This window comes from Oryx dammah, unplaced genomic scaffold (genome assembly GCF_014754425.2).
Source record: "Oryx dammah isolate SB20612 unplaced genomic scaffold, SCBI_Odam_1.1 HiC_scaffold_24, whole genome shotgun sequence".
Lineage (NCBI taxonomy): Eukaryota > Metazoa > Chordata > Mammalia > Artiodactyla > Bovidae > Oryx > Oryx dammah.
The window spans coordinates 83338460-83355315 of record NW_024070208.1 but is presented as its reverse complement, the minus strand read 5'-3'; the positions used below and the strand labels follow the sequence as shown (position 1 = coordinate 83355315).

Sequence of the window (16856 nt, the reverse complement as noted above, 5' to 3'; positions counted from 1 at the left end):
TCACCCCTGTGGCCTCGCAGTTCTGGGAACCCCAGTTCTAGCACAGTAGCCTCCATGCCAAGTCCAGAAGACCATGAGCAAACTAAGCAGACTGTGCAAGAGATGACTGGGTTTCAGGGGAAAACATTTTAAAACGCACACACAGCCCCACAGGTGTGTTGTTACAGACAAGAAAGGGGGACTCGTTACACGTGTGTCTGGGCGTCATAAACAGGTGGTTTTGCACGTATACGGTGCTTTGAAATTTTAATCTTATGAAAAACTTACGGGAATTCCGTCGGCACCGGGGAATCCCGAAACACCTCTTGGTCCCTGTAAAGAAGGCAAACAGACTTAAGGAAGGCCAGGTCGCCACCCCCTTCACCCCCCAAGAGGAGCACCCACAGTTCCATACGCACCACGTCTCCCTTCGGGCCTGTGATCCCGGGAGCTCCCCTTTCGCCCTTGTCTCCTTTGCGGCCTTGCAGTCCTGGGAACCCCTGTAGCCCAGGGGGCCCGGTGTACCCCTGGGGGCCCACCGGTCCTGGCTGGCCCTGTGGGAACAACACCCGGTCAGTGTCCAGAATTCATAACCACGCGTGAACGTCTCCAATCATGCTGCTTTTGAAACTATACTTTTCATGCTTAAAGAGCTATACTCTTCAGAGAGCACTCTGTATAAATCACCATCTTCTTCCACGAGAACCACGAAGTGATTCCTGGCCGAGAAAGTAACAGAGTTCAAAGAGGGGAAATAATAAATGTGAGACAAAAGTTATCCTCGAGTACTAAAGCAAAGTTATTGTGAAATGCTAATATTGGGTTGGCATGAAAGAATCAATTGACTTAAAAAAAAAAAAAGTCCTTTCAGTATAAACAAAGGTGCCAGACAAATTCCTGAGATCCTCTCTGTCTCATCTAATGCACACAATAGGTATGGAGACGCAACTAGCACCTAGATATCAACGTGACCCCCAGATGTTTAAGTGGTTAGACAGTCTCTCATCCTGTACACACACACACAGAATGCACACATGAGTATGTGTGCGTGTACAGAGAAAAAATAAAAGTTTCTGAAATGCATAAAACGTACATCCAAACCATTGCTGCTGCTGTTCCATAACCAAATTGTGTCCAACTCTTTTTGCGACCTCAAAGACTGTAGCCCACCAGGCTCCCCTGTCCATGGGATTTCCCAGGCAAGAATCCCTGGGGTGGATTGCCATTTCCTCCTCCTGGGGAACTTCCCGGCCCAGGGGTCAAACCTGTGTCTCCTGCGTTGGCAGGCAGATTTTTTGCCACTTAGTCACCTGGGAAGCCCTTGCATATCCTTTAGGATGGCTACTATTTAAAAAAGGAAAGACGAAGTTATGTGTTGGCAGGAGTTTGGAGAAGCTGCCGTGTTGCAGGGGATGGGAACGGCGCAGCCGTGGGGGGAACGGCGCAGCCGTGGGGCAAACGGCTCGGAGGCGCCTCAGAGACAGAGCAGAGGACCGCCCGCGGCCCGGCAGTGCCGCTTCTACGACCACACTCAGAGGGGGCGAAGCAGAGACCTGGACGGACCACGTCTGCACCCATGCTCGTGGCAGCATTTCCCACAATTGTCAAAGGTGGAGGTGCCCGTGGATGGATGACGGTTAAGCACGATGCGATCTGTCCAAACAACAGACTCTTCTTCACCTTCAAGGGGCAGGAAATTCTGACCCAGGCCACAGCATGGATGGACCCTGATGACACACACTCAGTGAAACGAGCCCGCCACGCAGGGACAAACGGTGTCTGATTCCACTGACTTGGGGTCCCTAGAGGAGTCACATTCGAGAGACGGAAAGTCCCAGAGGGGTGACCGGGGGCTGGGGAGGGGAGCGGGCAGTCAGGGTTTAATGGGGACAGACTCTCAGTTTGGAAAGATGAGAAAGCTCTGGAGACACTGGTGGTCAAAACGCCTTTCTTGTATAAAACATAAGTGCGCTTAACGCCACCAAACTGGGCAAAAATGGTCAGGCCGGTACATTTTATGCTGTGTACATTTTACCACAGTCAAAACGGAAAGATTGAAAAGGGGTTCCAGCTCTCTTATTATCGGAACTAATTTATGCATTACAGTTCTATTTTAATGAACGTCCCAGGTTCACCCAAACTGAAAAAAGTACAAGACAAAACCAAACCCCAACAACTCTGACTTGATTTCTTAAAGGAAGGATTCCGCTGTTGCTTCAACCCACAGACCCTTTCTCTCCGAGCCTCATTCACTCTCGCGTTTCAAATGCCTGTCTTGTCTTTAGATTGAGGGGGTATTGAGTCATTATTTCTAGACTTCTCTTTTATAGCCTGCAAAAAGCCTTTCTTGTATAAACTGTGCCGCTAAGACGTTTGTCTGTCTGGGCAGAAGTTTATAATCTGTCCTTGACACTGCACAGCGTTGGGGGGAAGCGAGCGGCTTCAGATGCAGCTGGCGGCGCGGCGTTCACACGGGACCGGGCGGGGGAGGAAGGGCGTGGGGGACCCTGCCTGCGATGGCCTCACTGCCCCCACACTGCCCCTCCCGCAGGTGCTGGCCCGGGGCGTGGGGGCGAGCGGGAAGCGGCTTTATGGGGTGGAGGATGCAGATGGAGACTAAGGTGGAGTTTGGTGGCTGAGATGAGCCCTGAGGCTTGGGGCCCTGTGTCCTCAGATGACAGGGAGCCTGGGTGCCCCTCTGGGCTGGGTCAGCATTTCACAGATGGTGGGTTCTCTGCTCGCCCCGTACGCGGTGCAGAATCCAGCCAGCGCTCCCCTGGAGTAGCTTGACTGCAAGCATGGTGTGGAGCCGCCAGCCGGCGTGCTTGAATGTCCGGAGAAAGTGAGACAGGCGTCAGGAGGACTGTGTGGCCAGCCGGGCCCTGGACACGTGGCGTCCCTGTCTGACGCCCGGGGCTTCGGGACGCCACATCTGTCGGCGGTTTGGGGACACAAATGCTTTGACTCAGATTTTTATGGCTCTTCCTCAGCTATGCTTGTCTCTGTCTTGTTTGTGACCACAAGCCTCTAAGCCTGCAAGTCCCGTAACCCTTGGAGGCTACTGCTTGTTAGCGCTCTCAGGGAGCAACCTCGGGGACTCACGGATCCTGCTCTGCACTGTTATTTTTCTACGGTCCATAAACTACATCTCCATCTGAGGATGGCTGCCCAGCACCAACCGTTAATGCAGACGGAGCACAGGCCTCTTAACGGGAAGCATCTCTGCCTCGCGTTTGTTAACCGTTCCTGGCTCCCTTTGATGGGGGGACCAGTGGCGTCACGGTCTGGTTTTCCTCCTATTGTCAGTACACTTCTTACCCTTGGCTCCTCTGACGGGAAGTCTGGCTTTGGGAATAAAACTCCAGTCTTCCCTTTTCTGGAACACACTGTCACTTTTTTCTTTTTATTAAGGTGAAATTCCCAAACCACAGAAGTCTCCGTTGTGAAGTGCCTTCTGGTGCACTCACAGTGTACCCTGTGCACCCCTTCTATCTGTTCCAAAAGACCTTCATCTCCCCAAAGAACCCCACCCCACCACCATCATCCCCGCCGCCGCCTCCAGCCTCTGGGGCCCACCCTTCCGCTTTCGGTGTCTGCGGGACTCACCCACTCTGGGTATTCCGCATCAGTGCAATCATACATATGACCCATGACCTTTCACATCTGGCTTCTTAATACAAGGGTTTTGAGGTTCGTCCACGCCACAGCTTCGGTCACCACTTCACGTTTATGGCTGAATAAGGTTCCACTGTGTGGATAAACTAGTTTGTTACGGACAAACCATGTGGACGTGCACCCCCAGCTCTCCTGAGTCCTGCATTCAGTCTTGTTGGGTCTGTTGCTTAGGAGTGGACCAGCTGTCTCACGTGGACTCTAAAGGCTTAAGGACCTGCCAGGCTGTGATCCCTGGCTCATTTGACATTCTTACGAGCAATGTGTGAGGATCCTAAACTTCTCTACAATCCCGCCGTCAATTGTTATTTTCCATTTTTTCAAAAAATAAAGCCTAGAGGGTGTGGACCGGTGTCATCCTGAAGAGGAATGGGGAAAAGCCAGGAAGAGCCTGGATGGGATCTGAATTATTCCTCGCCCTCCAGGATGGAACCCCAGGATGGTTCCAGCCCTTCACTGCACACCCTGCGAGGCTGGGGCTGAAAGGACACTTGTGTCAGGGTCCGAGCCCTGGGTGTGCGTGCTTTGGTCACCAGGGGTAGGATCCCCCCTAGGGAAGCCTGTGCCCGGGGCACCCAAGGTGTCTGCAGAGAGCGGCTGGAGGGACCAGTAACAGCAAGGGTCCCCCTCTGTCCTGATCACCATCCTTATCAGCTTCCAGCCTCAGATGGCAAGTCCCGATCGGAAAAGCTACTTCCACCCCTTCCTTTCCTCTAGTGATAAGTGATGTTAAAAATAAAAAGTACCCCAGAAAGGGTAGGACTGTAGCTTAAAGGTCTTTGCATAAACTTCTAAAACTCCTAACATTTCTACAAAATACTTGATGAAAGTATTTCCACAAAATACTTCTCAAAAGCCAGCAGACACCTGGCAAGGAGCTGTGAGCCCGTGGGCTCTGGCCCTGTCCGCCAGAGACCTGATTTGTGTCGATGTATTACCTCCTGCTGCTGCTGCTGCTAAGTCGCTTCAGTCGTGTCCGACTCTGTGCGACCCCATAGATGGCAGCCCACCAGGCTCCCCCGTCCCTGGGATTCTCCAGGCAAGAACACTGGAGTGGGTTGCCATTTCCTTCTCCAATGCATGAAAGTGAAAAGTGAAAGTGAAGTCACTCAGCGGTGTCCGACTCTTAGCGACCCCATGGACTGCAGCCCACCAGGCTCCTCTATCCATGGGATTCTCCAGGCAAGAGTACAAGTGATAATGAGAGGATCTTGAAATCCTCCATCCTCCGGGATGGAGCCCTGTGAAAGCTTTCAACAAACGGTTCCTCTCACTTTATCCCCAGGACAACTGCGCAAAGTCGGCGTCACCCCCACTTGAGAGGGGAGGTAATGGGGGTCTGGGGGGTCAGGGTTAGGGACGACGGATGCATTTAGATCTGGGGGGGATTCCATCTTCCATGACACCCTTGCTGCTCCAAGAGAGCTCGGGAGCCTCATCCGCATCAGCTGAGAACTCTCGGGAACTGCGGAGTCTCAGCCCTGCCCTGGGGCGGCACTGATGTGATCCCGGCACTGATGTGATCTCCTTGCACTGTGAGGCCTGTGAACCACTGCCCAACCCCGCCCTCCTCGCCGCGTGGCAGAAGGCTGGTATCTCTTTAAACTTTCAATTTTGCATTGGGGCATAGCTGATTAACAACGCTGGGATAGTTTCCGGTGGACAGCGAAGGGACTCAGCTGTACACACGTATCCATTCTCCCCCAAACTCTCCTCCCATCCAGGTTGCCACATGACATTCAGCAGAGTTCCCCGGGCAGGTTATCTTCAAGTAAGAAAACTCTCTCATGCACGAGATTGCACCTCAGAAACAAGGTCAGGCCTCTTGAGCTGGCAGAGGGAAATCTGATATTTGTGTATGTTGAAGACTATTTCTAATTGAACTGTCTTGGTCTTAGGCTCCAGAGATAATTCCAAGAAGGGACACGCTGGGCACTGTTAGGAGTGAGGGGTGCTCACGGCCTCTCCCTTTGGGAAACCATCGTGGAGGAGGAGTGGGTCATCCTGGCTGGTTCTGGAAGCTGGAGTCTGGGCCGGCAGAGAGCACACATGGGCCAGACGTGAGCACACACGGCTTGAATACCATGACCCCGGAGGGAATGCACTGCACGTCCTGAGACGCTGACTAAACCTTCAGGCACTTGCAATTCTCACTTCTGGGAAAAGGGGCAAAATATATCTGTGCACACGCTGAAAACTCCAGGACCTCAGCCTCTGAAATAGAAGTTGAAGATGGATGCTCCACCAAGGTTCCGAGAAACCACGCCTCACAGGCAAACGCCCAAGAAGGTGCCCTCTGCCATCCAGTTTATGAACCCGAGCACTCGCGCTGGGTAAGGGAGGAAAGAGTTTCACTTATCAAGGCAGGACAGAGAGGAGCATTTCCGAGGGCCAGCCCGCGTCACTGCACATCAGGACATTTCATCCACAGCACGGGTGCTTTCCTGGTAGCACAAGAATCAGCCTTCCATGCCAGCTGCTGAATAGTAGGAAATCCCTTCTCCTTCCTAAGGGTACTCTTCCTGTCTCGCCTTTTACAGGCCCCAGGTGCCCCTCCAGGCGCCTGCATCCTCCCCAAACCCTGGCGGCCCCTCCTGCCCTCCACCTTCCCGCCCTTCCGATGCAGTGACCTGTGACCTTCGCCCTTCCGATGCAGTGACCTGTGACCTTTGGGGGATTCTGGCCCCAGGCCCAGCTCACCCTTGGAGCTATTCACACACATTTGAGAACATGGCAAACAGCCCCAAAGGTGGGAAAGACCATCTTTTAAGATTCAGGAAAATATTTTGCTCAGCTAGATTTTAGAATCAGTCACCTTTCATAGGGATGATCGTTAGGATTTGTGAGCAATTTCTCATCACCTGGCAGGGTGACATTAGTACGTATTCCAAGCTGATGATAATGTGATGGTTAGGATTGGACAGGACGTTACATATGACTGTCAGTAAGCTAGCGTAACTGGACAGCTGCCCACTCCAGGCAAAACAGACAGACAGACAGCTGGCTTAACTGATGTTAACTCTGCCGCCCTTTCCCCTAGATTCTTATCAATATACAGCAAGACATCAGTCCCACCCTGAGTGCAATCCCAAATGAAAGGCTTCACATATTCCTCAATGAGAACGACATGGCCTCCCAGAACACCCGCTGTCCTCTTCTCCACAACTGTCTCATAGACGGTAGTGCTGATGTGAAGGAAATAGCATCCATATGCAAAGAAACCTTGCTCCATAGGCAAGATGGAACAGAGACCCAACTGTAAGGGTGGGAGCGTGACAGCTTTAGAAGAACTCGTAGGAGAGAATCTGTGACTTTGGACCAGGAGAGGGCTGCTTCCATAAGACGCGGAACTCACACGTCACGAGAGACAAAAAGCTGAGACAAAAACATTTGATCTTCAAAAGGTTCTGTTTCAAACACGAAAAGCAGGCCTCACCCCGGGAGAAATACTCACAAGACACATATGTGACAAATGACTTTTATCCAGAATATAGACAGGGCGCCCAGAAATCAACAGTAAGGAAACGAACAACCTGATTGGAAAAATGGGTAAAAGATCTGAACAGACTCTTCATCACGGAAAAGGTGCAGATGGAAAGCAGGCAAGGGGCTCAACACCGTCGGTCATTAGGGAAAAGCAAATTAAACCCAGACTAAGGTGCAACTGAGAAGGCGATGGCACCCCACTCCAGTACTCCTGCTTGGAGAATCCCGTGGATGGAGGAGCCTGTGGGCTGCAGTCCATGGGGTCGCAAAGAGTCAGACACGACTGAGCGACTTCCCTTTCGCTTTCCACTTTCATGCATTGGAGAAGGTGATGGCACCCCACTCCAGTGCTCTTGCCTGGAGAATCCCGTGGACGGAGGAGCCTGGTGGGCTACAGTCCAGAGAGTTTCGAAGAGTCAGACACGACTGAGCGACTAACAGACACAAAAACATCCAGCAGATGCTTTTTAAAATGTGAGCCAAGGAAATGAAAGAACTTCAAGAGACCAAGACCGAGCCCTCCTCGCCTGGAAGCGGGTCTGTCCGTGCGCGACCCTGACGGGGATTAGGACTGTCTGGCCCACGGCCCGCGGGATAGCAGGGGCGGACGCCCGTCAGGACCGAATTCGAATCAGGAGCACGAGATTCACCACGGGTGTCACTGGTCTCCATCGTGTGTGACTTTCACAAAGAACGGAAGCGAGGGGTCACCTGTGACCGCAAGACGCTACTGGCTAGTTTGTCTGAAACGATGTGACTTGGAAAGACTCCCACTTTAAAGCGAAAGAAAGATGGATCCTCTCTTTTTTCTCCACCCACAGGACCAGTAAGCCTGAAAACTGTGCTCCTGGTTCTAAAAATAGGCAGCGCATGGGCAGTCGGGCACAATGGCTTTAGCCCAGCGCGAGGATGAGCTTTTTATAGTCTGGATGTGATTTGGCTTGGCACAGGCTGGGAAGGCCGGTCCGGTCTTCTGGAAAAGCCTTCCACCGCCTCTGTGCTTGGAGCAGCAAGTACACTTCATCCGCCCAAAGACGAATCCTTGCTTAGCAGACAGACTGGGTTTCCTAAGTTCTCCAAGAAGGCACAGAGGAGGGTGGTGTGGATGAGCCGAAGGCCTAGGGGAGCAGAAATGGCGGCCAAGCAACGGTCTGGAAAAAGCTGGTTCAGGGCGCTGGTTGTCAGGCTCCCATGCATATGAAACACTCTTTCCAGCCCAGCAGCTGACAGTGTGGAAACAGCATCCACAACCAGAGTGTCTTCAAGTAGCCCTGACGTTCTCATGAGTTACCCTACAAGGCCACTCTGGATGTGCTTGCAAGGCTAGAAAGTGACATGTGCCCTCGGAGGCAACTCTGAAGTCACTGGAATTCCAAAAATGTTATCCAACCATACGAAGAGTGAAATAATGTCATCCGCAGCAACGTGGCTGGACCCAGAGACTGTCTCCCTGAACGAGGCAGATGAGACAGGAAGAGCAGTCCCAGAAGGCACTGCTCACACGTGGAATCCAGAACAGTGGCACCAGAGAGCCTATTTAGAAACAAACTTACGGTTACCAGGAGGGAAGGGGGAGAGAGGCGGCCTGAGAGGTCAGGACTGGCACAGACACGCTGCGGGCAGACATTGGAGTCCTGTCTGACTCTTTCTGCCCCCGGGGACTGTAGCCCATCAAGCTCCTCTGCCCACGGAATTTTCCAGGCAAGAACGCTCCAGGGGATTGTCCCGATTCAGGGATCACGCCCGCGTGTCGAGTCTTCTGCACGGACAGGCAGATTGTTTACACTCCCGCCACCTGGGAAGCCCCGTCTACGCCTGCGTGCTAACTCCCTTCAGTCGTGTCCAATTCTTCGCGACCTTAGGACTGCCGCCCACCAGGGTCCTCTGTCGGTGGGATTCTCCCGGCAAGAACTCTGGAGTGGGTTGCCATGACCTCCTCCGGGGGGTCTTCCTGACCCGGGGGTGGAACCTGTGTCTCCCGTGTCTCCTGCTCTGTCAGGCAGGTTCTTTACCACTAGCGCCACCATAAGATAGCTAATAAGAACCAGCCTAGACAGCATATTCAAAAGCAGAGACCTTACTTTGCCAACAAAGGTCCATCTAGTCAAGGCTATGGTTTTTCCAGTGGTCATGTATGGACGCGAGAGTTGCACCATAAAGAAAGCTGAGCACCGAAGAATTGATGCTTTCTAACTGTGCTGTTGGAGAAGACTCTTGAGAGTCCCTTGGATTGCAAGGAGATCCAACCAGTCCATTCTGGAGATCAGCCCTGAATATTCATTGGAAGGACTGATGCTGAAGCTGAAACTCCAATACTTTGCCCACCTGATGTGAAGAACTGACTCATCTGAAAACACCCTGATGCTGGGAAAGATTGAAGGCGGGAGGAGAAGGGGACGAAAGAGGATGAGATGGCTGGATGGCATCACCGACTCGATGGATGTGAGTTTGAGTAAACTCTGGGAGTTGGTGATGGACAGGGAGGCCTGGCGTGCTGCAGTCCATGGGGTCGCAAAGAGTCGGGCATGACTGAGTGGCTGAGCTGAACTGAACTGAAGGACCTACTGTATAGTACAAGGGACTCTACTCAGTACTCTGGAATGGCCTATATGGGAAGAGAATCTAACACAGAGTGGATATAAGTATATGTATAACTGATTCACTTGGCTGTACTCCAGAAGCTAACACAACATCGTAAGTCAACTATACTTTAATAATAATTGATTAGAAAAAAGCTGCTTGGTACTGAGCACAGCTCGCAGTGGATATTCAGGGCTCAGTTGTAGACTCCCTATTTCAGTGTGCGAGCTGCAGAAGCCGACTCCTTACAAGTCCTCTTAAATCACATCTGTAGGTCACTTCACCTGTGCAGTTTCCTGACAGCCTGTCTCAGTCACTGCCCCATGTGGGGCCCTGAGCCCACGGACAGCCTGCAGCCCAGGAAACACGGCCTCTGGCGGGAAGAGCAAGAGGAAACACCGGGTGCCTGGCTTTCCAAACAGCGGCCTCCCCGCTGAGATGACCCACCGGGCTGGCAGCCTTTGAGAGGGACCTCTTGGCATCCTGGCACTGCCCAGGAATGGAACCAACTATTCTATCTCCTTTCCATTTAGACTAAACACAGCCACACGAAAGAAAAATATTCTCGAGGTTGGCATTATATTTAGTTGGTCTGTTATGAAAAAAAAAAATTGGCCAACAAAGGAAAAAAAGATTCAGAGCCAGGGAGGGTTCCGACTTGGCTGGGCACAGGGCTCTTTTTCCTGTTCATCTGCCTCTGAAATGTTCCTGAAAAGGGCAAGTTCTAAATCGAGCTCCATCCTCCCCGTCCAGCCAAAGGCATGACCGTCTCTCCTCCTCCTTCCTTGGCTTTAATTGACTTCTCTGTTGCTTTATCTTCATTGACGTTATTTAGGTTTTCATTTCCTTTTCCAGATTTCAAATTTTATTTTTAAACTTACATACAGTGGAATCCAGTTTTCTGGCGTGTAGTTCTGTGAGTTTGGACACGTGCTCAGAGCTGTATCAGCCCAAGGCACTAGGCTGTTCTCTCCCCTGCCTCCCCTGTCGTCAAGCCCCCTCTCCATCCTCTGTCCATCACTGGGCCTCATGGTGGTGCCTCCTCCGGACAGTCACACACGTGGAATCACTCTGCGTCTCAGCTCTGGGGCTGGCTCTGTTCAGTCAGCATCTGAGACCCGCCGCCCTGCTGTGTGTTTCAACAGTGTGGTCCTTTTAACCGTGGAAGACTGTTCTGTTGTGTCCCATCACCGCGATGGTTATCTGTTCACTCCCTGAGGCACAGCTGAATCGTTTCCAGGCTTCGGTCAGCGTGAACTGGGCTACTTAGAATCACTCATGTGAGGTTTTTCTGTGTGTGTGGACGTGCGTTTGTAAATGCCCAGGGGGGCGAGCCTGAGCCTTATGGTAAGAGCATGTTTGTTTAACTGTATTAAAAAGCTGCAAGACCGTTTTCCAGGATGCTCCAATTTGTGTTCCCATCAGCAACACGTCAGAGTTACCGGTCCCGGTCAGCGCTTGGTGCTCTCAGGTCCGCTCCCTTAGGCATCCTGCTAGCTCTGCAGAACTACTGCGTTACGGCCCTGACCTCACTCCTTCCACATTTCTGCTAATCCTAGGTCCAGTGCAGGGCCCAGAGTTCCCACTTGTAACATCATGCTGACTGCTCCTGGGACCTCCTTTTGCAATAAGAACTGCAGCCCAGCCCCCGGCGAGCCCCTGCCTCACGGTCTGCCCCGAGTCACCGGGACGGTGACCACAGGTTCCGCATCTTTGCTTTTCTCCGAAAAAAGGAAGAACCCACAGTCGGTCTCACGTGTCCTCACACATTCACAAGTTTCTACTGAACAGAAAGCAAGGAGAAGACCAGCCCTTATGTTCTAACCAATTCTGTGGACTTCATTATATTTTCAGGAATATTCAAACATATTCTCAATACATTCTTCAAGAATATATTTTCCAAGGATATTCTCTTCTCATGTGTTATTGTACAAAATGCTTTCTGGTACAGGAGCACCAGCTTGGTTCTTAAGCAGGACTTTTATAGGGAATAACAGGCATTTGAAATTAGGCCAACATTACACTGGGTTTCCCAGATGGTGCCTGTGGTGAAGAACTCACCTTCCAGTGCAGGAGACATAAGAGACGCAGGTTCAGTCCCCGGGTCGGGAAGGTCCCCTGGAGGAGGGCACGGCAACCCACTCCAGTATTCTTGCCTGGAGAATCCCACGGACAGAGGAGCCTGGTGGGCTACAGTCCATGGGGTCATGAAGAGTCGGACACACATGAAGTGACTTGGCGTGCTCACACACACACATTACACCACTTTCAAAGGTACGTCCCTGCTCCTCACCACTGCCAGCCTAGCGCTTTCCCAAAGCTTCCCGCAACACCGGGCTGGGGAGGGATTCCAGGGAGTGTGTGGACCGCTGGCGTCGCTGCGAGCTCCTGGGATCATTCTACCCGCGGGATCCCGTCTGCGTCTCAACAAGAGCCCAGGTTGCTGTGCGCGCCCCAGAGCTGGAGCGGGTCACTCGGGGACGGTGCCCGTCCCGGGCCTGTCCTGGCTGGCCGCCAGAGCATCCGCTGTGGAGAGTCTGGCGCCTTAAGAATTTCTGGTCCAGGAGTTCGGGAGTGGGAAGGGGTGGAGCCTGGGAGTCTCCATTTTTAACCAGCTCTGCAAGCAGTTCCAGGTCTCTTGCAGGACAGGGGAGAGAAAAGCACAGGGGGTCCTCCTGGGACCCCACAGTGCCGTCTCTGCCGGCACCGCAATGCTCCCTGCGATGGTCCACGCGGCTCACACCCGCCGGCCCTCAGAGGGCATGCTCTTGAGCGTGGGGAGTCTCTGCAGAGGCTGCCAAGGGCCCTCCAGCTGGGAAATCCAGGGGGCCCGCCAAGGCCCCCAAGCACGCCTTGCAGGAGTCTCTCCTTGTGGACAGTAACTGTGACCCAGAAAAACACTTCAGGGTGAATTTTCCTGTATTTTCAGCATTTACAATACTTTTCCTTCCACAGATTACAGAAGAAAACCTGCAATGCTCAGAGACCCTACTCCAGTGATCTGAAAGCTGCGTGAGTCCACGTGAGTGCCTGGGAGCATTTATTTTCTGTCCTAGGAGAGACCCGTCCCAAGTCCAGCTGTGAGGTCTCTCCCTGCCGTAGTGGGTCCCCATCCATTCCTGGCTCCTCCTGCCCCTCGCCCTCACCTTGCCCGTCAGCTCTGTCATCAGTGTGGGGGCCCACCTGCTCTGCACACCTGAGACGTGTCCCCTTGTGCAGCCTGTGCGGGGGCAGCCAAGCTGGCTGTCTCTCCCTCCCCAGGCCCCTTGGACCTCAGGGCCTTTGCACGTGCCTGCCCCATGGTCTGGGCTCTTGGGGGGCTCTGGAGGCTCTACCGCAAGCTTCTCTGGGGACATTTCTCTGACTCTGCACCTGGTGAGGGGCTTGAAAAGCTTGCTCCGCCCAGAGCACTCTGTGCACAGACTGCAGGGACCAGGCCTCATCTAAGCCTCAGTCCCCAGCCTCCACTACAGCATCTGAGACCCAACCTGCTCACAATGGTTTTGTGACTGAACCACAGCTCTGCGATCACCCAGCTCTGCCGATGTGCTCCCCTGTGGATGCTGAGGCCACAGTCTTCTGTTTTAGGCCATTTCTAAGACTTATGATGGGTTTGTGATTTCCAAAGCACGTCCAAGGCGGAGTGTCAGTGGGTGCATGTGGGGAGAATGATGCCCTCTTGTTCTGTCACCCCGATTCCTTAAGTCACCCTAACATGTCAGGACCCATCCCCACCCGCTCGCTCCTGTGGGAGGCCTGCGGGACTCAGTTCCGGCAGACGGCCGGGCTTTATCTGCGTTGTCAGAGGCAGGCGACCCAGGACCCTGCCCTGGAGCAGGAGACGCCCAGCACCATCCTGTCGCAGCCATCGCCAGGCAGATAAGGAAGGCTTCACCTCCCGAAACCACGATAGCAGACGAGGCCAGGCTTGGGAAGGCAGGCTCCCCCGCCCGAGGCTCAGCCCAGTAACGCCTGCACCAGGCCTACCTGAGCAGCACTGTCCGTGACAGATAAGCTGTGCAGAGAGCCACCATGACTTGGCAGGGTTAAGGGTTATGGAGAAAAGGGGCGAGTTTGCCAGCGTGATCCGAGCTGAACCAAAAAAGGAAGGCTTTCCACGCTTGCTGACGGTCATTGCTTTAAAATCAAGTTTTAACTTCATGCCAGCAAAAGATGCCTCCTCATCACCTGAGTCTCCCGGGTCGGAGGAATGCCCTGCAGTTCTGACGACCAACACTAGGTGGCGGCCAGTCGCGCTCTTCGGGACAAGGACCCACCCCACTCTCGGCGCAGATTTGTGGGGGGTTGCAATGACGGCCTCGGTGGGGCAGAGGGCAGGCTCCGCATTCGTCATGGGGAGCTATTTCCCGTGGCGAAAATTCTGACTGCAGAATTCCAACAATGCTGTCTACAGAGCTGATCAAATCCTCTTTTTCTTTACACAGGGCAGTTGATCACACACTCAGTAATTAATTATTTGATAATTCCCTTCCCTTCTGACTTGCTCAAAGGAATGTGTTCTAAATATGGATACAGATATACACATGGATAATTGAGGGGTTTTTAAACCCAGACCCAGTGCAGAGGTCTAAGGGATCGTGACCTAGTGTCTGGATTTCAGTTCTCTGTGGCACCAGGAAACATTCCCAGACCAGAGCATTTACTGTTCAGAGCAAGAGCAAAGTAATTTAATCTGCACCCCTCCTCTGTGACGTGGGTGCTGTTCCTATGTCTAAACTGTAAGCCGGGGAGAGTGAAGTAAGTCAGAAGGGGGAAAAATATCCTGTATTAATGCATGCATGTGGAATCTGAAAACACTGATGATCTTATCTGCAAAGCAAAAACAGATGCACAGTTGCAGAGAACACATGTGCAGACACCAATCGGGCCGGGGGGTGGGATGAACTCGGGGGCTGGGGTTGACTCTGACCTCATGGACCACACAGTCCATGGGATTCTCCAGGCCAGAGTACTGGAGGGGGCAGCCGTTCCCTTCTCCAGGGGAATCTTCCCAACCCAGGTCTCCGGCATTGCAGGCAGATTTGTTACCAGCTGAGCCACCAGGGAAGCTCAATACACTATGGATATTATGTATAAAATAGATAACTAATAAGAACCTACTGTATCGCTCAGGCAACTCTGCTCAGTGCTCTGTGATGATAAGGAAATCCAAAAACGAGGGGATGTATGTAAACATACAGGATGTCCCGGGTGGTGCACGGGTAAAGAATTTGCAGGAGATGCGGGAGATGAGGATTTGATCCCTGGGTCGGGAAGATCCCCTGGGGAAGGAAACGGTGACCCACTCCAGTATTCTTGCCTGCAGAGTCCCATGGACAGAGGAGCCTGGAGGGCTGCAGTCCACGGGGCTGCAAAGAGTCAGACATGACTGAGCGAGTAAGCATAGCGCAGCATGTCAGCATATAGCTGATTCCCTTTGCTGAAAAGCAGAAACTAACACAACTTTGTAAACCAACTATCCTCCAACAAAAATTAAAACAAGTGGGAGAACAGAGGTGGGGTGTTTGGGCCCTTGGCTGGCCCACGGAGGAGGAGATTCCTACACGGCTTTCCAGAACATTCCAGAGGCTGCTGTCATTGCACAGCTGAGCCTCCCTTGAGTCATGGCTCTGACCGTGGACCTCGAACATATCTTTTTTACGGATCTTTGTGAAGCTATAATCAAGCCCAAAGCAGATGGACGAAATGACGGCAAAACAAGACAGATGGACACCTGGGGTTCATGAAAATCCAGACAAGCCCAGGCCAACCGCAACCCTTCAGCGATTCTCTGAAAACCCCACGTCTGGGCTTTAACCCGGTGCTGCTCAACTGGGGCCATTTCACGGCTCATTAATCCCCCTCCTGCTCGAAAGTGACCGGGCCAGAAGGAGAAGGGGAAGCTCAGACAGGGCAAGTCTGTTACGTTTTAGTGACGCTGGTCTAAAGGTATGTAAGGAAGGCCCAGGGGCTCAGGCTGAACTCTGAGCTATCACAACACCCAGGGGACCACCAGACAGGTCTCTCTCCCACGTTCCCCCCAGCTCCCAGGAACAGATGAGTCATTGAAGAAAGACTGTGTTAGAAAGATCTGCCTGTTTCTAAGGTGGTAACTGTGTCTTATGGTAAAAAAGATGGCATTGGTGTAAGCATTTCCCCAACGATGAGTTTCACTGGATCTTTGAGAGAGTAAGGGCTTCCCTGGTGGGTCACACAGTAAAAAAAAATCCACCTGCAATGCTGGATTCTTGCCTGGAGAATTCCATGGACAGAAGAGCCTGGCGGGCTGCAAGTCCATGGGGTTGCAGAGAGTTGGACACCAGTAAGCAACTTACACACACCTTGAGAGAATAAGCTTTCAGATATGAGGAAGTTGTTGGAAAGGCATTTGCACACCTCCCGGGAGAACAAGTTTACGGTGAGAGGAGGCCATGGTGGCTAAGAAGGCTTCAAGGACCAACCTCAGAAGTAACTGAGCTAAGGAATGGAAGGCAGGCACGGCCCTGGCCAGCCCCACTGGGCGCAGACCTCCCCGGGGCAGGTGGGGAAGTGTCAGAGCCGGCGGCTACTTTATTGCGAACAAAATAAGAGGGTCTAGACTTCTAATCTGATGTTGAGAGAGGTGTGAGGAGACAGACTGACTGGTAGCTGAGTAAGCATGGGAAAAAGGAGTCTTTGAAAGACGGGCTGGAGGGGGATGGCGAGATGGTGGCGGGAACTCACGGACAGGAGGGTTTTAGAAAAGTGGCGGAGAAGTTAGCGCAGAGCAGAAGCCCTAAGCCAGGTGGCGACGGGCGCTTGTCTGCTCCTTCGCCATACGGGGCTGTCGGATTCTGGGGGTTCTACGTGTACAGACCTGGAAAGCTCCCAGGATGTCAGACCTCTTGAAGGTTCCTAGACAGGCACTGGATTATGGACGCACGGATGATCAATCACCTTGGGAACAGCTCCTGGAGAAAGACCCAGCCCCGCTTTGAAAGCGATGACTACAAGCCCTAAGTAGGTAGACAGGGCAACAGCAAGTCCGATGTTTGGAAAGGTTAAAAGGCAGATGGAAAAGCCAGATGAACACCCAGCCTTCCTCACTCGCATCTCTAAAAGTATCTATATTTTGGAAACTGTTCCACAAAGTATTTTTG

General features: G+C 52.7%; 1 protein-coding gene across 1 annotated transcript in view; it reads right to left on the bottom strand.

Moving 5' to 3' along the window:
* COL4A2 (collagen type IV alpha 2 chain) overlaps nt 1-16856 on the bottom strand; it is a 157183-nt gene that overhangs the window by 51894 nt on the left and 88433 nt on the right. Inside the window, exons 5-6 of the mRNA XM_040267450.1 lie at nt 399-533; nt 268-312 (exon numbers count right to left, since the gene is read on the bottom strand). Coding sequence (XP_040123384.1) covers nt 268-312; nt 399-533 — 180 coding nt within the window. The remainder of the gene's footprint in view (nt 1-267; nt 313-398; nt 534-16856) is intronic.